Source organism: Branchiostoma lanceolatum, chromosome 2 (assembly GCF_035083965.1).
Source record: "Branchiostoma lanceolatum isolate klBraLanc5 chromosome 2, klBraLanc5.hap2, whole genome shotgun sequence".
Lineage (NCBI taxonomy): Eukaryota > Metazoa > Chordata > Leptocardii > Amphioxiformes > Branchiostomatidae > Branchiostoma > Branchiostoma lanceolatum.
In genome coordinates this window covers 7390815-7406731 of record NC_089723.1, presented here as the reverse complement: position 1 = coordinate 7406731, position 15917 = coordinate 7390815, and the positions used below count along the sequence as shown (strand labels likewise).

The 15917-nt window shown below is 41.8% G+C and overlaps 1 protein-coding gene across 1 annotated transcript in view; it reads left to right on the top strand.

The window, feature by feature from the left end:
• Positions 1-15917, top strand: part of LOC136427318 (RB1-inducible coiled-coil protein 1-like) — a 29697-nt gene that overhangs the window by 8457 nt on the left and 5323 nt on the right. Inside the window, exons 8-21 of the mRNA XM_066416130.1 lie at positions 292-439; positions 2207-2315; positions 3707-3825; positions 4630-4814; positions 5632-5818; positions 6896-6977; positions 7291-7349; positions 7673-7773; positions 8335-11209; positions 11801-11963; positions 13192-13285; positions 14456-14614; positions 15525-15576; positions 15860-15907. Coding sequence (XP_066272227.1) covers positions 292-439; positions 2207-2315; positions 3707-3825; positions 4630-4814; positions 5632-5818; positions 6896-6977; positions 7291-7349; positions 7673-7773; positions 8335-11209; positions 11801-11963; positions 13192-13285; positions 14456-14614; positions 15525-15576; positions 15860-15907 — 4381 coding nt within the window. The remainder of the gene's footprint in view (positions 1-291; positions 440-2206; positions 2316-3706; positions 3826-4629; positions 4815-5631; positions 5819-6895; positions 6978-7290; positions 7350-7672; positions 7774-8334; positions 11210-11800; positions 11964-13191; positions 13286-14455; positions 14615-15524; positions 15577-15859; positions 15908-15917) is intronic.

The window sequence follows — 15917 nt, the reverse complement described above, 5'->3', positions numbered from 1 at the left end:
GAAATTCGACAAATAATTGCAAAAGCATATCCTCATCCCTTGCTACACAACATTTTGTGAGGTAGATAATGCTTGTTGTTATGTAGCAAAAGCTGCCATATGTTGTACCTTACACAATTGTTGTGCAATAAAGTTTACAAACATATCCTAATTCCTAAGCAGTTGCTGTGGAAAGACGTCTTTTGGTATCCCCTCCTCACATACAATGTACATGTACATGACTTGTCTGTATCTGTATCTGTATCTATATAGCTGGTATAACCGCCATTCGTATATCTGTGTTGTCCCCAGGTTTCCCAACACCATCAAACTTCTGGAGAAGATCCCCCTGCTGCCCTGTCTGCAGGGGGCGCCCATGCAGAGTATCCAGTCGTCCGGGGGGGTCGTCACCAGTCGGGTCTTCCACCCACAAACACTGCTGCAATGGATCAATGCAAAGGTCTGTAACAGTGTGATCATACATGTACCAGACAACGGGTATAAGAAGCAATGTCATTGGTCTACAATTGTGTAGTATTATTGCCTTAGTGTACATACTTAGGTTTTTTTTCAGTATGTCTGTTTTGAGTGACTGGTTTCCACATGCTAGGCACATCTGCTAGGCATACTGACAGGAAGTTAGGTCAGAGGTCCCAGAAAGGTCCCAGAATAAGTTGTTTCATTTCCTGTCTTCAATTTCCCGCTATATGTATGCCTTATGAGAGTTTGTGGGAAAATGCATTAGACATACAGTCAAACCTGTATTAGCGGTCACCTTTGCATAGCGGTCACCTGCCCATAGTGGTCACTTTTTGTCGGTCCCTTGGATTTTTCCCATTGACATAAGCATTAAGAATTAGGCTATAGCGGCCACCTGTCCAACGCGGTCGCGGCCAGACGATTTTCGGTCCCGCGAGTACAGTAACACTGCCGATAACGGTCACGGCGCGCCGGTAGAAGCCGCATCGCCACCGCACGCCGGGTTCAAAATCTTCATTTTTTCACGCAGTTATCAAATTTATGCGGCCTCAACTGGATAGGATCATAATAAAGAAAACCAGAATGTTTTATCTTTGTTAGAAAATCCATGGTTTGACGCGAAGTCAAGTATAGTTTTCTTCACATGGCTTGCGTTTGTACATCGTGGTAAAATTGACAATTTCTGTGCATTTCGACTGGACAAATATTACGGCAGCCTTTTGGAAAATACAACCCACACATGTACCTGATGCGGTAAGTTCGTGAAATGTTTGAATGCCGGCCCAATTTCCGTTTTCACCGGGAATTCATTCAAATTGTGCTCAAAACGTGTTTCGCGCAATTTTCAAAATGGCGCTGATACAAACTGGATAGGTAGCAGCATAAAGGTCAACGGAAGACACCACTGTTACGGAGATATAATATACTAAATTTATTTTACTGCAAAGTATCACTGAGGATAATTACTAAACCAAAAGCTTCGAAATGAATGTGGATAATACTATATATGATGTAAAACTTGGGATGTTACAATTTTCTGAAAAGAAAAAAAGCCTTCAAAAGAGCGACCTTCTTCTGAGTACCCTATTAGCATAATGGTAGATGCTGATCAACACAAGCCACAACAAGAGACTGAGGAAAATTGTCGCCACGATTTTATGTTTGAAAACGGTCAAAAACGAACAGCAAGTGACAACTGAGCAACATGTATTTTGTTCTTAACTAACTAGGAGTAAAAGAACAACAATCGAACTTCTAAAATGTGCCTTACCTGTTTACATGTGTACTGTACGGTGAATAAATGTATCTCAGTGGGTACTGAAAATATGTGTCACTCGTGGTCAATTAATCGACATTTTCTCCATAGCGGCCACCTGTTCTTAGCGGCCAGTTTTGGCCAGTCCCTTGAGTGACCGCTATAGACAGGTTTGACTGTACATGTAATCAGTGATAAATTCACAATAATGAATAAAAAAAACCTTTCACAGAGGTATCTTTGCAAGTGATGTCTCGTTTAGTAGATGCAGGGTCTCTATCTGTTCTATGTTTAATGATTGAAGTAGTTCATATTGTACATAACTGAGTAATGTACCCATGTACATGTGTATCATTCCCCACTAAGTCATTTAAATCATGATGGCTTGGAATAATGGCTTGGAATTCAACACTATACTGTGGCATTCAAACCATGCAAATGTGTGCTAGAACTTGTTATGGCATGGAACTAAGGCCCTTTGTTTGTCTGCAGGATCCCACCCATACCCTAGAGCAGCTGATGGAGCAGTGTGTGCGATGTATGGAACAGCTGGATGAGACCGTACTACAGGGTCTCATGACAGAGTGCAACAACATACTCAGTAAGTAGCTCGGAAGAGAGTGAAGAAAGTGATCTCAAATCAGTTCTAACTCACTGAAGAGCTAATCTTCTACTGTTCATGACATTCTCAGTAAGTAGCTTAAACTTCAGCGTATTGAAGTACATGTAGCTGTTTGGCACCCCATTCACTAGATCTATTGGTCACAGAGTTAGACAGCAGGGAGAAGGTTAAAGAAAAAGTGAAAGAAACTGATCTTGAACAAACCAGTTTTAGCTAACTGGAGAGCTTACATGTACATTGTATCTTCCACTGGATATTACAGAGAAGATAGACAAATATATAGTATTTACAGGTCCATTGTCCCTGGAAAATTCCCCCAGCTAGCTCTTTTCGACTAGAATAACGAACAGTCGACCACGGCTTAGCGTCCTGTCCTAGCTAGCGCCTAAGGACTGCAACCCTTTCTAGTAAAGTGCATGTCGGGTGAGCAACACAGCCGGGATTCAACCTCTTGGTCCAGGGTCAGGGTTGCCAGCCACTGGACTATGCTTTAAATTTGATTTGTTTCTTTGTAGTATTTTTACTTGTCACAAATCAGAATAAGTTGAAATTAATTGTGATAAATATTGATAAATCCCCTTGGAAGACACCATGGCAAGTAAAGCTTTAGAAATGTAGAACCCTCACAAAAGATACATTTTTAAACAAAACATTTAACCTTAGCACACAACTAAAAAGTTCCCTACTTTGGGGGAGCTTTTGAGACATACTGTACTGTGTCTTCTTCAACTCTGTAATCTCGTCTTGGAGTTCTCTTGTCCCTGTTTAAAGGCATCCAGAGCATTTTATGAGGCTTGAAACGTGAATAAAAAACTCCAATTTCTAGTCATTCCTACGCATAGTAAGTTTCAATAACATTATACCATTACATATCGACATTAAAGGAGCAAAGATACGATGTCGTTGTGTGGTGAGAACTGATAGAAAATCCGAGCCCTCATAGACTGATCCTGACTGTCCATCACAATTAGCGGTTCGACCAATGAGAGAGTGACTGCATGTCCGTCAAATATTTGCATTTTTATGTTTTAATTTTGCATTTTTATGTTTTAATTTTGCATTTCTACGTTTTGACAGAGGTGGGCGGGGCTATGGTATCGGTCTATTTACACTAGGCGCGTGAAACTAAAAGATCACAATGTACAAAAAAAGCTTATTTTTGTGCCGCTTTTGAGCACTTTTGATAAGAAATCCGCACGCAATTGTGGTAAACAGTGGCATTAAGTGTCAATTTCATAAAAAATTCACAGCAACTAGAATATTTTCAGTTTTCAAGCGTCATAAAATGCTCTGGATGCCTTTAAGGTGCTACGTATACGTTGTTTACAGATTTGGATTGCCTCCCTCACAAGACATTTGTTGTGTTTCAGGTTCCCTTAACAACCCTCAGATGAAGGAGATCAAAGGCCTGGAGGACAGACTGTACGGACTGGAACAGCTGATGGCAGGCACCAGGAAAATAGTGCAGGAGCAGGGAGACATGGCCCAGGTACTGGGTGTGCCTGCAGCTGGAGAAATATATATGTGCCCAAGCTACAGTGTACAGTCAAAACTGCTTGAGAAGACCACTTTGGGAACTGATAAAATCTGGTCTACAGTATGTGGACAGGCAGTCACTGTAGCCAGGATTCTTAATGCTTGTGACATTATCTAAGGGACCACCAAAAAGTGTTCACATTGGCCAGGTGGTCCGTATGTAATGGTGTTCACTTGTAAAGGTTTGACTGTATGAAAGCAGCCCGCTGCCCCTACGGCCTCATCAAAAAGGCTATGGGAATACATTTTTAGAGCTCCCAACATCTTCTTTTCCCCCCATACACATGTGCATGTAGATGCTGGATTTTCTCACAAACATTGCTGCAGCAATATTGCATATTGAAGTTAACAGATGGTTACTGTAATTCACTTTATCTTCATGGTAGCAAAATTTCACGGTGTAAGGAAAATGGAGTCTGACATTTTCACTGAACTTTAACTTCACAGTGGCAGCAAGTGATTTGCAAAACGGATCTGTGAAGGAATCATATAATTACAACAGGTTTTTCACGGTGATGATAAGTTCACGGTACAGAGGTGACTGTGAAAACCGTGAACACAAAGTTACAGTGAAAGAAACAAGAATTACAGTATACCCGCCCTATTGCCCAGGCTTTTCATCAAAACCAGAGCCGGTTTCCTCCATATACATGTACATGTAGATGCTGGAATATAATTCATCACACACATTACTTAAGTAATGTTGCCACTACCATAGTGAGGTTAACAGATGATTTTCCCCTGCCCTGTTGTTTAGGCTTTTGTCCAGAACCAGAGCCGGTGCAGTAACCTAGGCGACCCGTCCATCCTGCCTGACCTGTGTGCCAGCCATCGTAAGCAGCTCCTGGTCATGCTCAACAATCACAAACAACTCAGGGACATCCGACGCCGATGTGTCATTGCCAAAGATGAACTGTCTGCCAACCTGCACACTAGACTGAGGTAAGTTGGATCATGAAGCCCCCCTCTCACTGGACCCGCGGCACGCTGGCGGCGTCGCTGCGTCCTAAACTGGATTTGTGTTACCCTTGACTTTATAAAGGGAATATCATTCAAAACGTACAAGTATGACCAAAAAGACAACAAAACACACAATGCTTAGAAATATTTTTTTGTGGATGAAATTTGTTGAGTGCTTTGTCAATTTGATCGGCCGCAGTGACATTGTCAGCGTGCCGCAGGTCCAGTGAGAGGGGGGCTTAAGTTACGGACTGTTTGACAGGAATATAATGGTCAGTTTGGAATATTCTCTACTGAAGACAGCCCAGTTGTCTAAGGCTTTGTACCGTGTAAGAATCAAGGAACAAGACCTCAGAAACTGCCCAAAATTTATGCATTAAGATTTTTTTTTCTGAACTTTTGTAAATGCCATTTACAGGAAAATTTATGCCAGATAAGAATGAAGTTAAGATTCATAATGCAGTTATTATACAAAACTTGTATGTCACAAATATTGATTTCTGGCAAATTATTTTCTATTCAAGACGGTTCCGTCAGTTTGTAGCAGGGATGTCTCCAGCTTTGATATCTTTTTAATCTAACTCATTGTCTGGGATTGTTGTTAATTTTTGTTGTTAAAATCTGCAATTTTTAGAAGCCTACAAAAATTTACTTTTATCAATTTCATGTCATGAAGCTTTGGGTCTCAACAAGCAAATTTCTGTCCTGGGACAGAGGGATGGGTCCTCGATTGTAATCTAAACTCTTAACTGCAATCTTCCATGGAGAGTATCACATTGTTCTGGTAAAACTATTTCAGATGGATCATGTACATAGAGAAGGCCATCTGTGAGCTGGACAGCAAACTTACCATCTACTACGAGAACATCAAACGGCTGAAGAAGCGGCTGGAGATCGTGGAGCAGGTTAGCGAGGCGCCGACCGTGTACTGTCAGGCCGTGGCGGAGACATGCAGGAGGAGACAGTTCTCTGAACAGTTTCTACAGGTAAGGGCGCGGTCACATACATTGTGCGATAGTCGTACAATGTTGATGCCATAGGATTTTGAAGCAGGCTGTGACAGAACCAACCACCGACAAGGTAAAACAAAGCCTTTTCTCTAGCAAGACAGCTGAACTTTGCAGGACACATGCATGGCTGTCCCTAAAAATGCCATACATTAGCAATCTTACGATGATCGCACGACGTATGTGACTGCGCCCTAAGACTAACAGACAGGCTTATTGGAAATATTGAAACTTTCATGGTGGTTTTATTCTTACAGTTTTTAAAGTGACCTCTCCACCCCAAATTTATGACAACGTTAATGTATCTCTCTTTATCATTATGACTACTGTACTACATGGTTGTTTCATCCATAACTTTGTGAAACACTGTGAGGACATCCTTCTTTCTCCTGCTGTGAAATAAATCACTGCAAAAGTAAATGAGTTTACAGTATGTTACATGTACCTGCTGGCCGGGTCCTGTTTACAGTGTAGAAACATTTGAACATTGATGAGTGATTTACATGTACCTTGTGGGTTTTGTGCTTTTCTTTTGATTCAGGTGATTTCCTAGGAATGATAAAGATTTTTAAAGAAATGTTAGAGAAGTCAATTGACTACTTCTGCATGTATCATTACATGATACTAATAATAATGGTTTATTGGTCAGAAATTACCCGTGCAATGGCAGTCAGTGCTGAATTGCTGTAGGGTTTATAATCACATACTTAGTAATACACAACAGATACATATTTGCTCCACACGTGCACTTTGTGGAACTGTCGCAAGGGTCTGGGAGGCTGCCATTCGGCGCCAGCAAGTGACCACAATAACAACCTAAGTCAGGTACCCATTCACACCTGGGTGGAGTGAGGAAAGTCGTGTACAGTGCCTTTCCTAAGGGCACAACATCGGGGCATAGCAGTGGTTTCGAAGCCGGGACCTCTCGGTTCTGGGCGAAACACCCTACCGATTGCGCCACACAATGCCACATTATTATTATTATCATATTACATGCATATGATGAAGTGACAATGCCTTTATCTCCATGTTTTCCTCCTTTCTACCTTTTCCCAGTGGGCAGGGAACTTGTCACAGGACTTCACACAGCTGAGGGAAGAGGAAGTGAACAGAAGAAAGGAGTTCAAAAACATTTTCAGTATGTACACTAAGTCTTCTTACTGGTTTTGGGTACAGTGCCAAAACTGCACACAACAGCATTAATGTTGTAAAACATAGAATCAGTGGTATTGTATTGGCAAAGATTCAGAAAGTTGTTGCAAAATACTATGCTACATTAAAAGACCTTGAATGTGGATGTAGCTTTCACATAATATAGCTGTGGCTTTGTGTATCAAATGTGATTCTACAACCTTATTTTTGTTTGGAGATTTCTGTTAAGTTTGATGTTTCGTAAAAAGTGTACTTTTTACATATTTGCATGTTTGAGAAATCAAATTTTTGTTTTCCAGGAAAACATTTCCTAAAGATGATGTTCCCAGGAATGGAGGATTACCCCCCAGGATTTGCGGTAAGAAGCGGTTGTTCATTCAGACCCTTGTAGTGCCTATAGCGGTACATAGGGCAACAAGTTTCCTTACTGTTGCAGTAGCAGGGTATGTTGTTACAGGAAGGGGTTACTAGCCCTTCCCCTAAGAAGCACTACTATTTATAGAAATAATTGGAACCCAGACCAGTAATATATGTCAACTTGAAGAAGGTTGCCTTATCAAAAAGAATGATGATGTTGTATATCAAGTGTATGAAATGCTGTTGATGATTGCAGTGCTGAAAAAAAGGAGTCAAACAATGGATGGATGATGTGTTCTAACCTCCCTCCACTTCTTCTTGCAGACAAAACCTCCTGACTCTTTTGACAAAGACCTTCCATTCGTCACCCAAGAGGACATCCAGATTCTACAGGACACAGTTCCAGAACTGTCAGAGTCTCTGAGGTTTGGGACTCCTTTGCTCACTCCTCGCCACAAAATATTAGTACTGCCATGCTATACTAATACCTTTTTTATTAATCCTCTGGGCACAAAAATTGAACTAAGTCTTGATAAAATGTGAATATAAGATAATGACCAAATTCTGACTGTTACAGCGGCCACCTGTTAGCCTGGTCCATATAGTAACTCCCTTCCAGTCTTTACTCTTAGAGGCAGGAAGTCGTCATATGTACATTGTCTCTGTGATTTCTATGACATATAGTAGCCTGTGGTTTCTTTTGGTACTTACTCATTACAAGTGATTGTAGTTACAGTCTATGTGGTATTCTTTTGGCAAGAATTGTCGTGGTAAGTTTCGTGTGTCCCTCATTTTGCTCATGAATCCTTCAGGCATAGTTTTGATGCTTTTTAAAGCTACACCAAGCCTACTTCCAGCAGTACAAATATATCAGTAGAGTCAAATTAGCATTGTTGTAGTTTTAAACAAGGCAACATTTTTTACTGTATCAGATTTAGTTACATTCATACTCATGAGAAATTATAACGTGATACCTCAATACCCAGGGTGCCAAGTCCAGAGGAACTACAGCAAATGTCCCAGCACTCTTCTCGCTTCATGCACTTCAGCCTGACCTCACACGACCCCCCGCTGCGGGATCAGAAGTCACAGGACAGTCAGGCCACGCTGGTAGGACCCTCCAGGTCGTCCAGTGAGACCAGTGCCTGTCCACAAACAACGCCAACTTCAGAGTACAGCAGGTCTCAAAGCCAAGACACCCTCTCCAGTAAATCCTCTAGGAATGACGAACTGGCCAGTGTTCCGGAAAACGCAGAAGGGACCCCCCCTCAAGAAACTACTCAGGTAGCTGAAGCTTCTCACGCCCCCCGACCCGTGCCTCACCGCAGTGCCCCCCCTACTAACGTCAACGTCCGAAGAATGCAGCAACAGCAAGAGTCCGGGACATACTCTCCCGACAGTATTGACTCTCACAGCGTAGACCTTGAATACGGAAGTCCAACCAAAAGACCAGTCAGTGACAGTTTTGTATCCGTAAACGAGAGTCCAGATGAGTTTATGTCGGCTACGGACATGTGGCAGTTTCAGGAGGGGGGTTACAAAAGTCCGCCCAGTTCTGTTGGCACGCCACACGAATCCGTAGAGTCCTCGGTAGTAGAAACCATAGGAAACACCTTGGTGGTAAAGACAGAGGGGGCAAAGATCAAGTCACCGTTGCAAAGTCAAACTCTTTTACAGAGGAGCCTTCACGAGAGAAAGTCCGCCATCGATGTGTTGGAAAGCCAGCTAGCATCTGCCAGGAGGGAGCTTTTGAAATCAGAAGAGAAATGCAAGAAGCTGCACGAGCTGCATAACAAGATACAGCTGCAGCTGAAACTCGGACTGGTGGACATACGCCAACAGGTGCAGGACAACCGGAAGGAGGTGTCCTCTCAGGTTGCTATGGTGACAAAACAAGTCTTCGAGGTGATCACGGGTCTGGAGAAAACGGTCGCAAGCGAGCAGGAAGCGGCCGTTCAGGAAGCAGTAGGTCGGGCGAACGAGGAAAAGCAGGCGTTGGCCTTGGAACTTGAGGCCAAGATTCAGTCAGAGGTAAGTAAGTGTACAAAGATAAATGAAGAAGTACAATCTCTACAACAACAACTCAAGGAAAGGAAGACGGATGAAGAAAATATGACTCAAGAGTGGGAAAAGAAAGTGAACAACATGAAGACTGAGTTTGAATCATCACGAAAAGCTCTTCAGGATCGTCTTGAAGAGGAGCATAAGGTGAAAATAAATGCCATAAAGGAGAAACTAGCTCAGAAAGAGCAGTTTGTTCACGAGCTCCAGAGAGAAAAGGAAGTGATGATGGAGGATATTGCAGAGAGGTTTAACTCCGAGAAAGGCGAAGTTGTCATGACATTGAGAAAAGAATACGAGGAAGCTAAGAAACAAGCCGTGACGGAACTCCAAGAGAAATTGAAAGTAGACCACGGAAAGGCGTTGGCAGCTCTAAAAGACGAACATGACACCCACCTGAAATCAGCATGCGAGACAATACAACATGCCATGGCTCAGGAGAAAAGGGGTCTAGAGAGACAAATAAAGGATCTTGCAGAAGAAGTGGAAAGTCTAAAAGTAGAGAGGGATGGAGAGATAGAAAGAGTGAGAGAGAGCATGTCAGAAGACAAAAAGACTGAGGTAGACATGCTAATTTCTCAACTAGAGATTCACAAAGAGAAGTGCGAAGACGCATTACAAGAATGTGTCGCTAAGGAAGAAGAAATTACGAAGATGAAGGAAGCCTTCAAGGTTGAAAAAGAAGCTGCAATCAAGTCAGCTGTTGAGCTAGAAAAAGAGAAATCTCAAGCTGAGATTCAAAAGCTTAAGGAGAAACAGGATGAAGAGATGAGAGACAGGGAGAATTTCGTACAGACAATGAAAAAGTCTTTTGAGATGGAAAAGATGGAGGTCGAACAAGAAGTGACAATGGAAAGATCAAGATCCGTAGAAACTGTCGAAGGGTTGAAAACTCAGTATGAACAGGAATTGAAGGAAAAACAACATACAATTGAAAAGTTAGAGAAACACTTTCAGGAACAAAAGGAAGAGTTGCAAAAATCAGTTTCGGAAGACCAGCAGAAGTTTGAAGGGGAGATGGAAAAACTTCGCACCAAACTAGAAAGACAACTACAGCAGAAGGACCAAGAACTGAAATCACTTAGAGACACAGTGGAGAAAGAGAAAACCGAACTCATAGAAAATACTATCAGTCAGGAGAAACAGAAACATGAATCTATTGTTGCAGAATTGAAGGATAACTTTGACAAACATGCAAAGGAAAAGGAGGGTGAACTTGCTACACTTCAAAGCAGGCTTCAGGAAGTAGAAGAATGTGCTAAACAGACCCTTGAAACAGAAGTTACAGCCATCAAAGAACAGCAGGAAAATGCCATCGTAGAGATTAAGTCCAGTCTTACACAGCAGATTAGTAGCCAAGAATCCGAAATAACACACTTGAAGCAACAACTTGAAGAGTTGAGAAAGAAGAAAGACGATGAAACTAACTCAGTAGCAGGACTGAAGGCTGAACTTCAGAGACAAGTTGAAGAAAAGGAAGCCATGATATCACAGTTGCAAACCCAGCAAACCAATCTCATGACAGAGGCTGTTGAAGCCGAGAGACAAAAGCTAGGAGCAGAGTTGGACAGACTGAGAGATGAAAAACTTGAGGAAAGTAGAATTTTCGAAATGCAGATAGAAAAGTTGAAGGAGTCATTTGAGTTACAGAAGGCTGCAGCAGTTAGAGATGCGTTGGTAGGTGTTAGACAAGAGAGTGCAGCTGGTCTCTCTGTCGCTGGAAACAACGAGGATGCCATTACCATGGCGATAGGAGAGGAGAGAAAGAAACATGAACAAGAGCTGGACAGTCTAAGAAAGGTAAGGGTTCTTGGAAGACAACATTTCTTTTAGATACTACACAAATTACATAAAGTGAAAGGATTTCTATCTGTATTTTGCTTGTTGTTTTTTTACAAGCAGAAAATTTTCATGGGTCATACTCATACCATTTAAATTTGGTAGTTGGATTTTAAGAAATACCGATAAACTGGAAGATCAACATGAAAACAGAGCCTGAGGGAAGTCTGTACCTTGGTACACACAGTTTCTGGGAGGGATATTGTTTGCTTCCCTGTTCTCTGTTTTTGTGATGCCCTCTTGCAAAAGAATTACTTTAAAATGTGTGAAAACCAGGAAAAGAAATTTTTGTGGCCTTAGATAGAACAAGACGTTTTAAGTTTTGATTATTAGATTTGTCTTGTTGACATTTAAGTGATCTGAAAACTTGTTTTGTCTCAGGTAGAATTGTCATAGAACAATTGTCATTGTCATAGAATAATTTAGTCACTGATGAAGGACAATGGATGTCTTCAGAACCATTTAAAAAATTTATCCAGTTGCTTGAATAACTGTTACTTTGCATGTCTAACCTTCATCAATTTGGAACTGTTTTTTTCCGTCACATCACAGAGTCTTGAAAATAAGATGTCTAGTTTGAAGACAAGCCTGCAGGCTGAACGTCAGGTGGCGTTTAACGAGGCTGTGAGTAAAGTGGTGGCTGAGAAGGACAGCGAGATCGAAGCCCTGAGACAGAACCACCACAAACTGATGGAGGACTGGGGAACAGATAAGGGTGAGATGACTTGTATTTCACACACCTAGGGGTGGATACCGGTTCGCTGGACCTGATTCGGACCTTTATAACATCCAAGAACCGAGTCCAAAAAACCTGAAAGCCAAAACCTGAGTTCAAGAAAAAACAAATATATTTTTCTATTTCGTTTGATAAAAAGCGTTTTGAGTCTTCCCTGTGAGAAAAAAGGCATGTAAAATTTAGTGCAACAATCAAATATCAAATACTGGTTTATCTTCAAAGTCTTCTCACCAAGAAACTTTTGTAGTCGTGCGTGTCAGTATTATTCTCTATGCTTAATATTGGTCTGATAAAACAAAACATCAACTGGACAGGATCAGGTCCAGGTGCAGGTCCGAACCTGAACCTAAATCTTTGGACCTAAACTTGGACTTGGACCTTATTAAGCCGAACCGGTATCCACCCCTACACACACCTCTTCATTACCTCCCATCCTCCTAGCAGGCCCGATATGCTCGGTTCATTACCTCCCATAGCGGCCCTGCCCTTTCCAGCCTGTGAACTCGCTCCCGGTGACGTCACCACCAAAACAGCTTTCAGCCAATCAAAGGGTTGGCTTAAGTTCATCTAGAGCAAAAGTGCAAAGGACGCTGGGATGCTATCAACCAAGTTACGTCTTACATCACTACTTTGGGGTCAGAGCAAAAGTAACGGCTGTTTGTGCCAAATAAGGCTAGCTCATCAATTATTCATGAGCAACTGTCAATAACGTCGCCAGAAGCGAGTTCACAAGCCGGAAAGGGCAGGGCCGCTATGGGAGGTAATGAACCGAGCATATCGGGCCTGCTGGAAGGATGTTACCTCCGTGAAACAGAGGTATTGCAGTGACTGGCTCTATGTTTGTGATGGGGCTGTTGTTATGCACATGTTCCGCACAATAACTCAAGAAGGCCTCAATGGATTGTCTTGATATTTGGTATGTGGGAAGGTCTTGATGGGACCTCAAGATGCTTACACTTTGGGCCCTCTAGCAGCGTGTTATGGTACAGCAGCGGAACTTCCGCTTTTGATATCAAAGAGATTTAGCTCAGCTATGATGATTCGTGTAAAACTATATACTCGTCTGGTAGCTTACAAATGTCCAAAATCTGTCTGGTATCACGTTCATGCATGTTCATGTCTTGTATAAGAGCTTGAATGAAGAAAGAATATAAAATAGATGAGATGATCCCTGTGTGTGGTGCTGAATTCTGTGCTGCTGTTCCAGAGGCCCTGGAGTTGGCCCAATCAGCCATCGCTGCCGCTGTGGATGAACGAGAGAGAGCACTGCGACTTGCTCAGTGGAGGGAGGAAGAACTCAGGTAATGTGAGGTTGCTTATGCTGTATGTATGCTGCGTAAGTTTAGGTATCATTTGTACCATAATGATTGTGTTCAGATATGAATTTGATTACATTGTTCATGACATTTGCACATGTTTCTTACAAGTCAATGTCCTTGACATGTTCGACCGGTTTTCCCAGTTAGGAATTACTAGCATAGTATTCGTTTTGCCAGTTCATTTTAATGACGCTGAAGAAGAGTGATGCATGTCACTCGAAACGTCCGGAATTAAATCTCCGAATTTTATCCAGTTGTAGAGTTTGAATTGTGTTTATACACTGTTCGTTGTGTTTGTCAAAAAGAGCTAGGGGAATTTCCCCGGTACAATGAACCTGTAAATACTGTACACAGCGTTTGTCTTCTCTGTCACAACCAGTGGAAGATTAGCTCTTTATTGAGCTAAACCGGATCAAGATCACTTTTTTTTTATGATCAATTCATTAACTTCTATGGCTACCGGTTCAGGTTGCAAAATGTGTTCCTGTCCACCTTCAGTGATTGTTCTTAGTAGATCTTGTTTTTGTAACCAGCTGTAATGGTAAGGAACCTGTCAAAAATTATGGATGCAAAATTGAGGGTTCTAATCTTGCCATATTTGAAGATTTAATCTGTATCTGTGTCTGTATAGCTGGTATAATGACCCTTCGGCTTAACACACCAGCTTTTGCAGGCACGCATTGTGGCAGCAGCTGTTTGTATGACACTGAATGACCTGTCACACCTAACTTTTGTACTGCAAGTGTTCTGTAAAGCTATCCAGCAAAGATGCCTCTACTGTTAGTTAGTTAAAATCCTCCCACACCATAAGGTGTATAGGGCGGTGCCCATCTCCGTTTCGTAGCCCTGGGCCACACTGTGGTGCAATCACTGCAGCAGGGGGCTAGTCAACTGGCAGTGGAGTGTGTTTAACTTCCATACTGTTTCAGAAGTATGTACCATTTTTATAAAGTCTTTGGTATGACTCAAGGTGCCTCATGTCCAGAGGTGTCCTACCTGGGGCTTGAACCCGGGCCTTCTGGTCCAAGTAATTTGAACCAGATGTGGCTAGTAACAGAAGCGCAGACCACTACACCACAGGGGCACCCTGCCTCTACTGGTGATGAAGAATTCCACACAACTATAACTTTATGTCTATCATGTGTTCTCCAGAGCACTTCAGGCAGACTTGGATGATGCAAACAAGAAGCTTGAGGAAAGATCGGGGGTGTCGGAGAGAACCCCGTCCATCGAGCAGGCCATGGAAGCTGGAGATGTGGAGGGGGCGGCAGGCATGTCTGTCTCAACCATGTCTGCTATAACAACCATCAGGTACAAGACAGCATACAGGCACATAATCTTAAAGGCACCCAGAGCATTTTATGAGGCTTGAAAGCTGGAAATATTCTAGCTGCTGTAATCTTTCTGAAATTGACATTTAATGCCACTGTTTACCACATTTGCGTGCGGATTTCTTATCAAACCTCAAAAGCGGCGCAAAAATAAGCTACATGGTGATCTTTTAGTTTCACGCGCCTAGTGTAAATAGACTGATACTATAGCCCCGCCCACCTCCGTCAAAACGTAGAAATGCAAAATTAAAATATTAAAATATTTGACCGACATGCAGTCACTCTCTCATTGGTCGAACCGCTAATTGTGATGGACAGTCAGGATCAGTCTATTAGGGCTCGGATTTTCTATCAGTTCTCACCACACAACGACATCATATCTTTGCTCCTTTAATATCAGTATGTACATGACTTTGTAATGGTATTGTGTTATTGAAACTTACTATGTGTAGGAATGACTAGACATTGAAGTTTTTTTATTCAAGTTCCAAGCCTCACAAAATGCTCTGGATGCCTTTAAAATGTTCATGCTGGTTTTAATTCCCATTTTTTTGCAGTGACCACTCCTACGTAAATGTATGACACCACAAAGATGCGTTTCGAATTCTACTGTACTACAGGATCGTTTCAATTTTGAACAATACAGGAAAAATGTCTTTTCCTTTCTTCCTTGACATTAAGTTCCCGCAAAAATATCTGAATTTACAGTAGTTAGATTCAATTAAAGTCTTGTTCCAGAAATAGTTAACGAGAAACCTGGAGAAAATGTTTGATGTGATGCAGCTGCTGATTTAGTTTTGATGATTGCATTGTTATAAAAAAACAGTCTTTGAAAGTGAGCCGTTAGCACAACTTCTGTTGACTAAGTATTCATATATGTTGTTTTCCAGTGATTCTCCGGGATCTGACGTTCATGAGGACAGAATAAGGACTCTTGAAATGGTAGGTAAACAGCTCTACACTTTCAGACTACCACACTACTACACCTATTATGAACGCTAGAAATACTTTGAAATGTGGATGTTTTTTTAAGGACATTTTACTTAAAATGATATCTGATCACAGTTTTCCATTTATTGACATAATTGTTTGTTGTACATAACCAGCATGAAGATTTAGTTGTTTAACTTTAACATGTCTAATTATGTTTGACCTCACATTGCTAATCTGGTACCAACTCAGTATGATAGAGGTTAATCTGCTCATGCTGTATGTTTTTGCACAGACTCTGAGGAAGAAAGAAGAGGAATGTATGACATTAAGTCAGAGACTGGTAAGTTGTA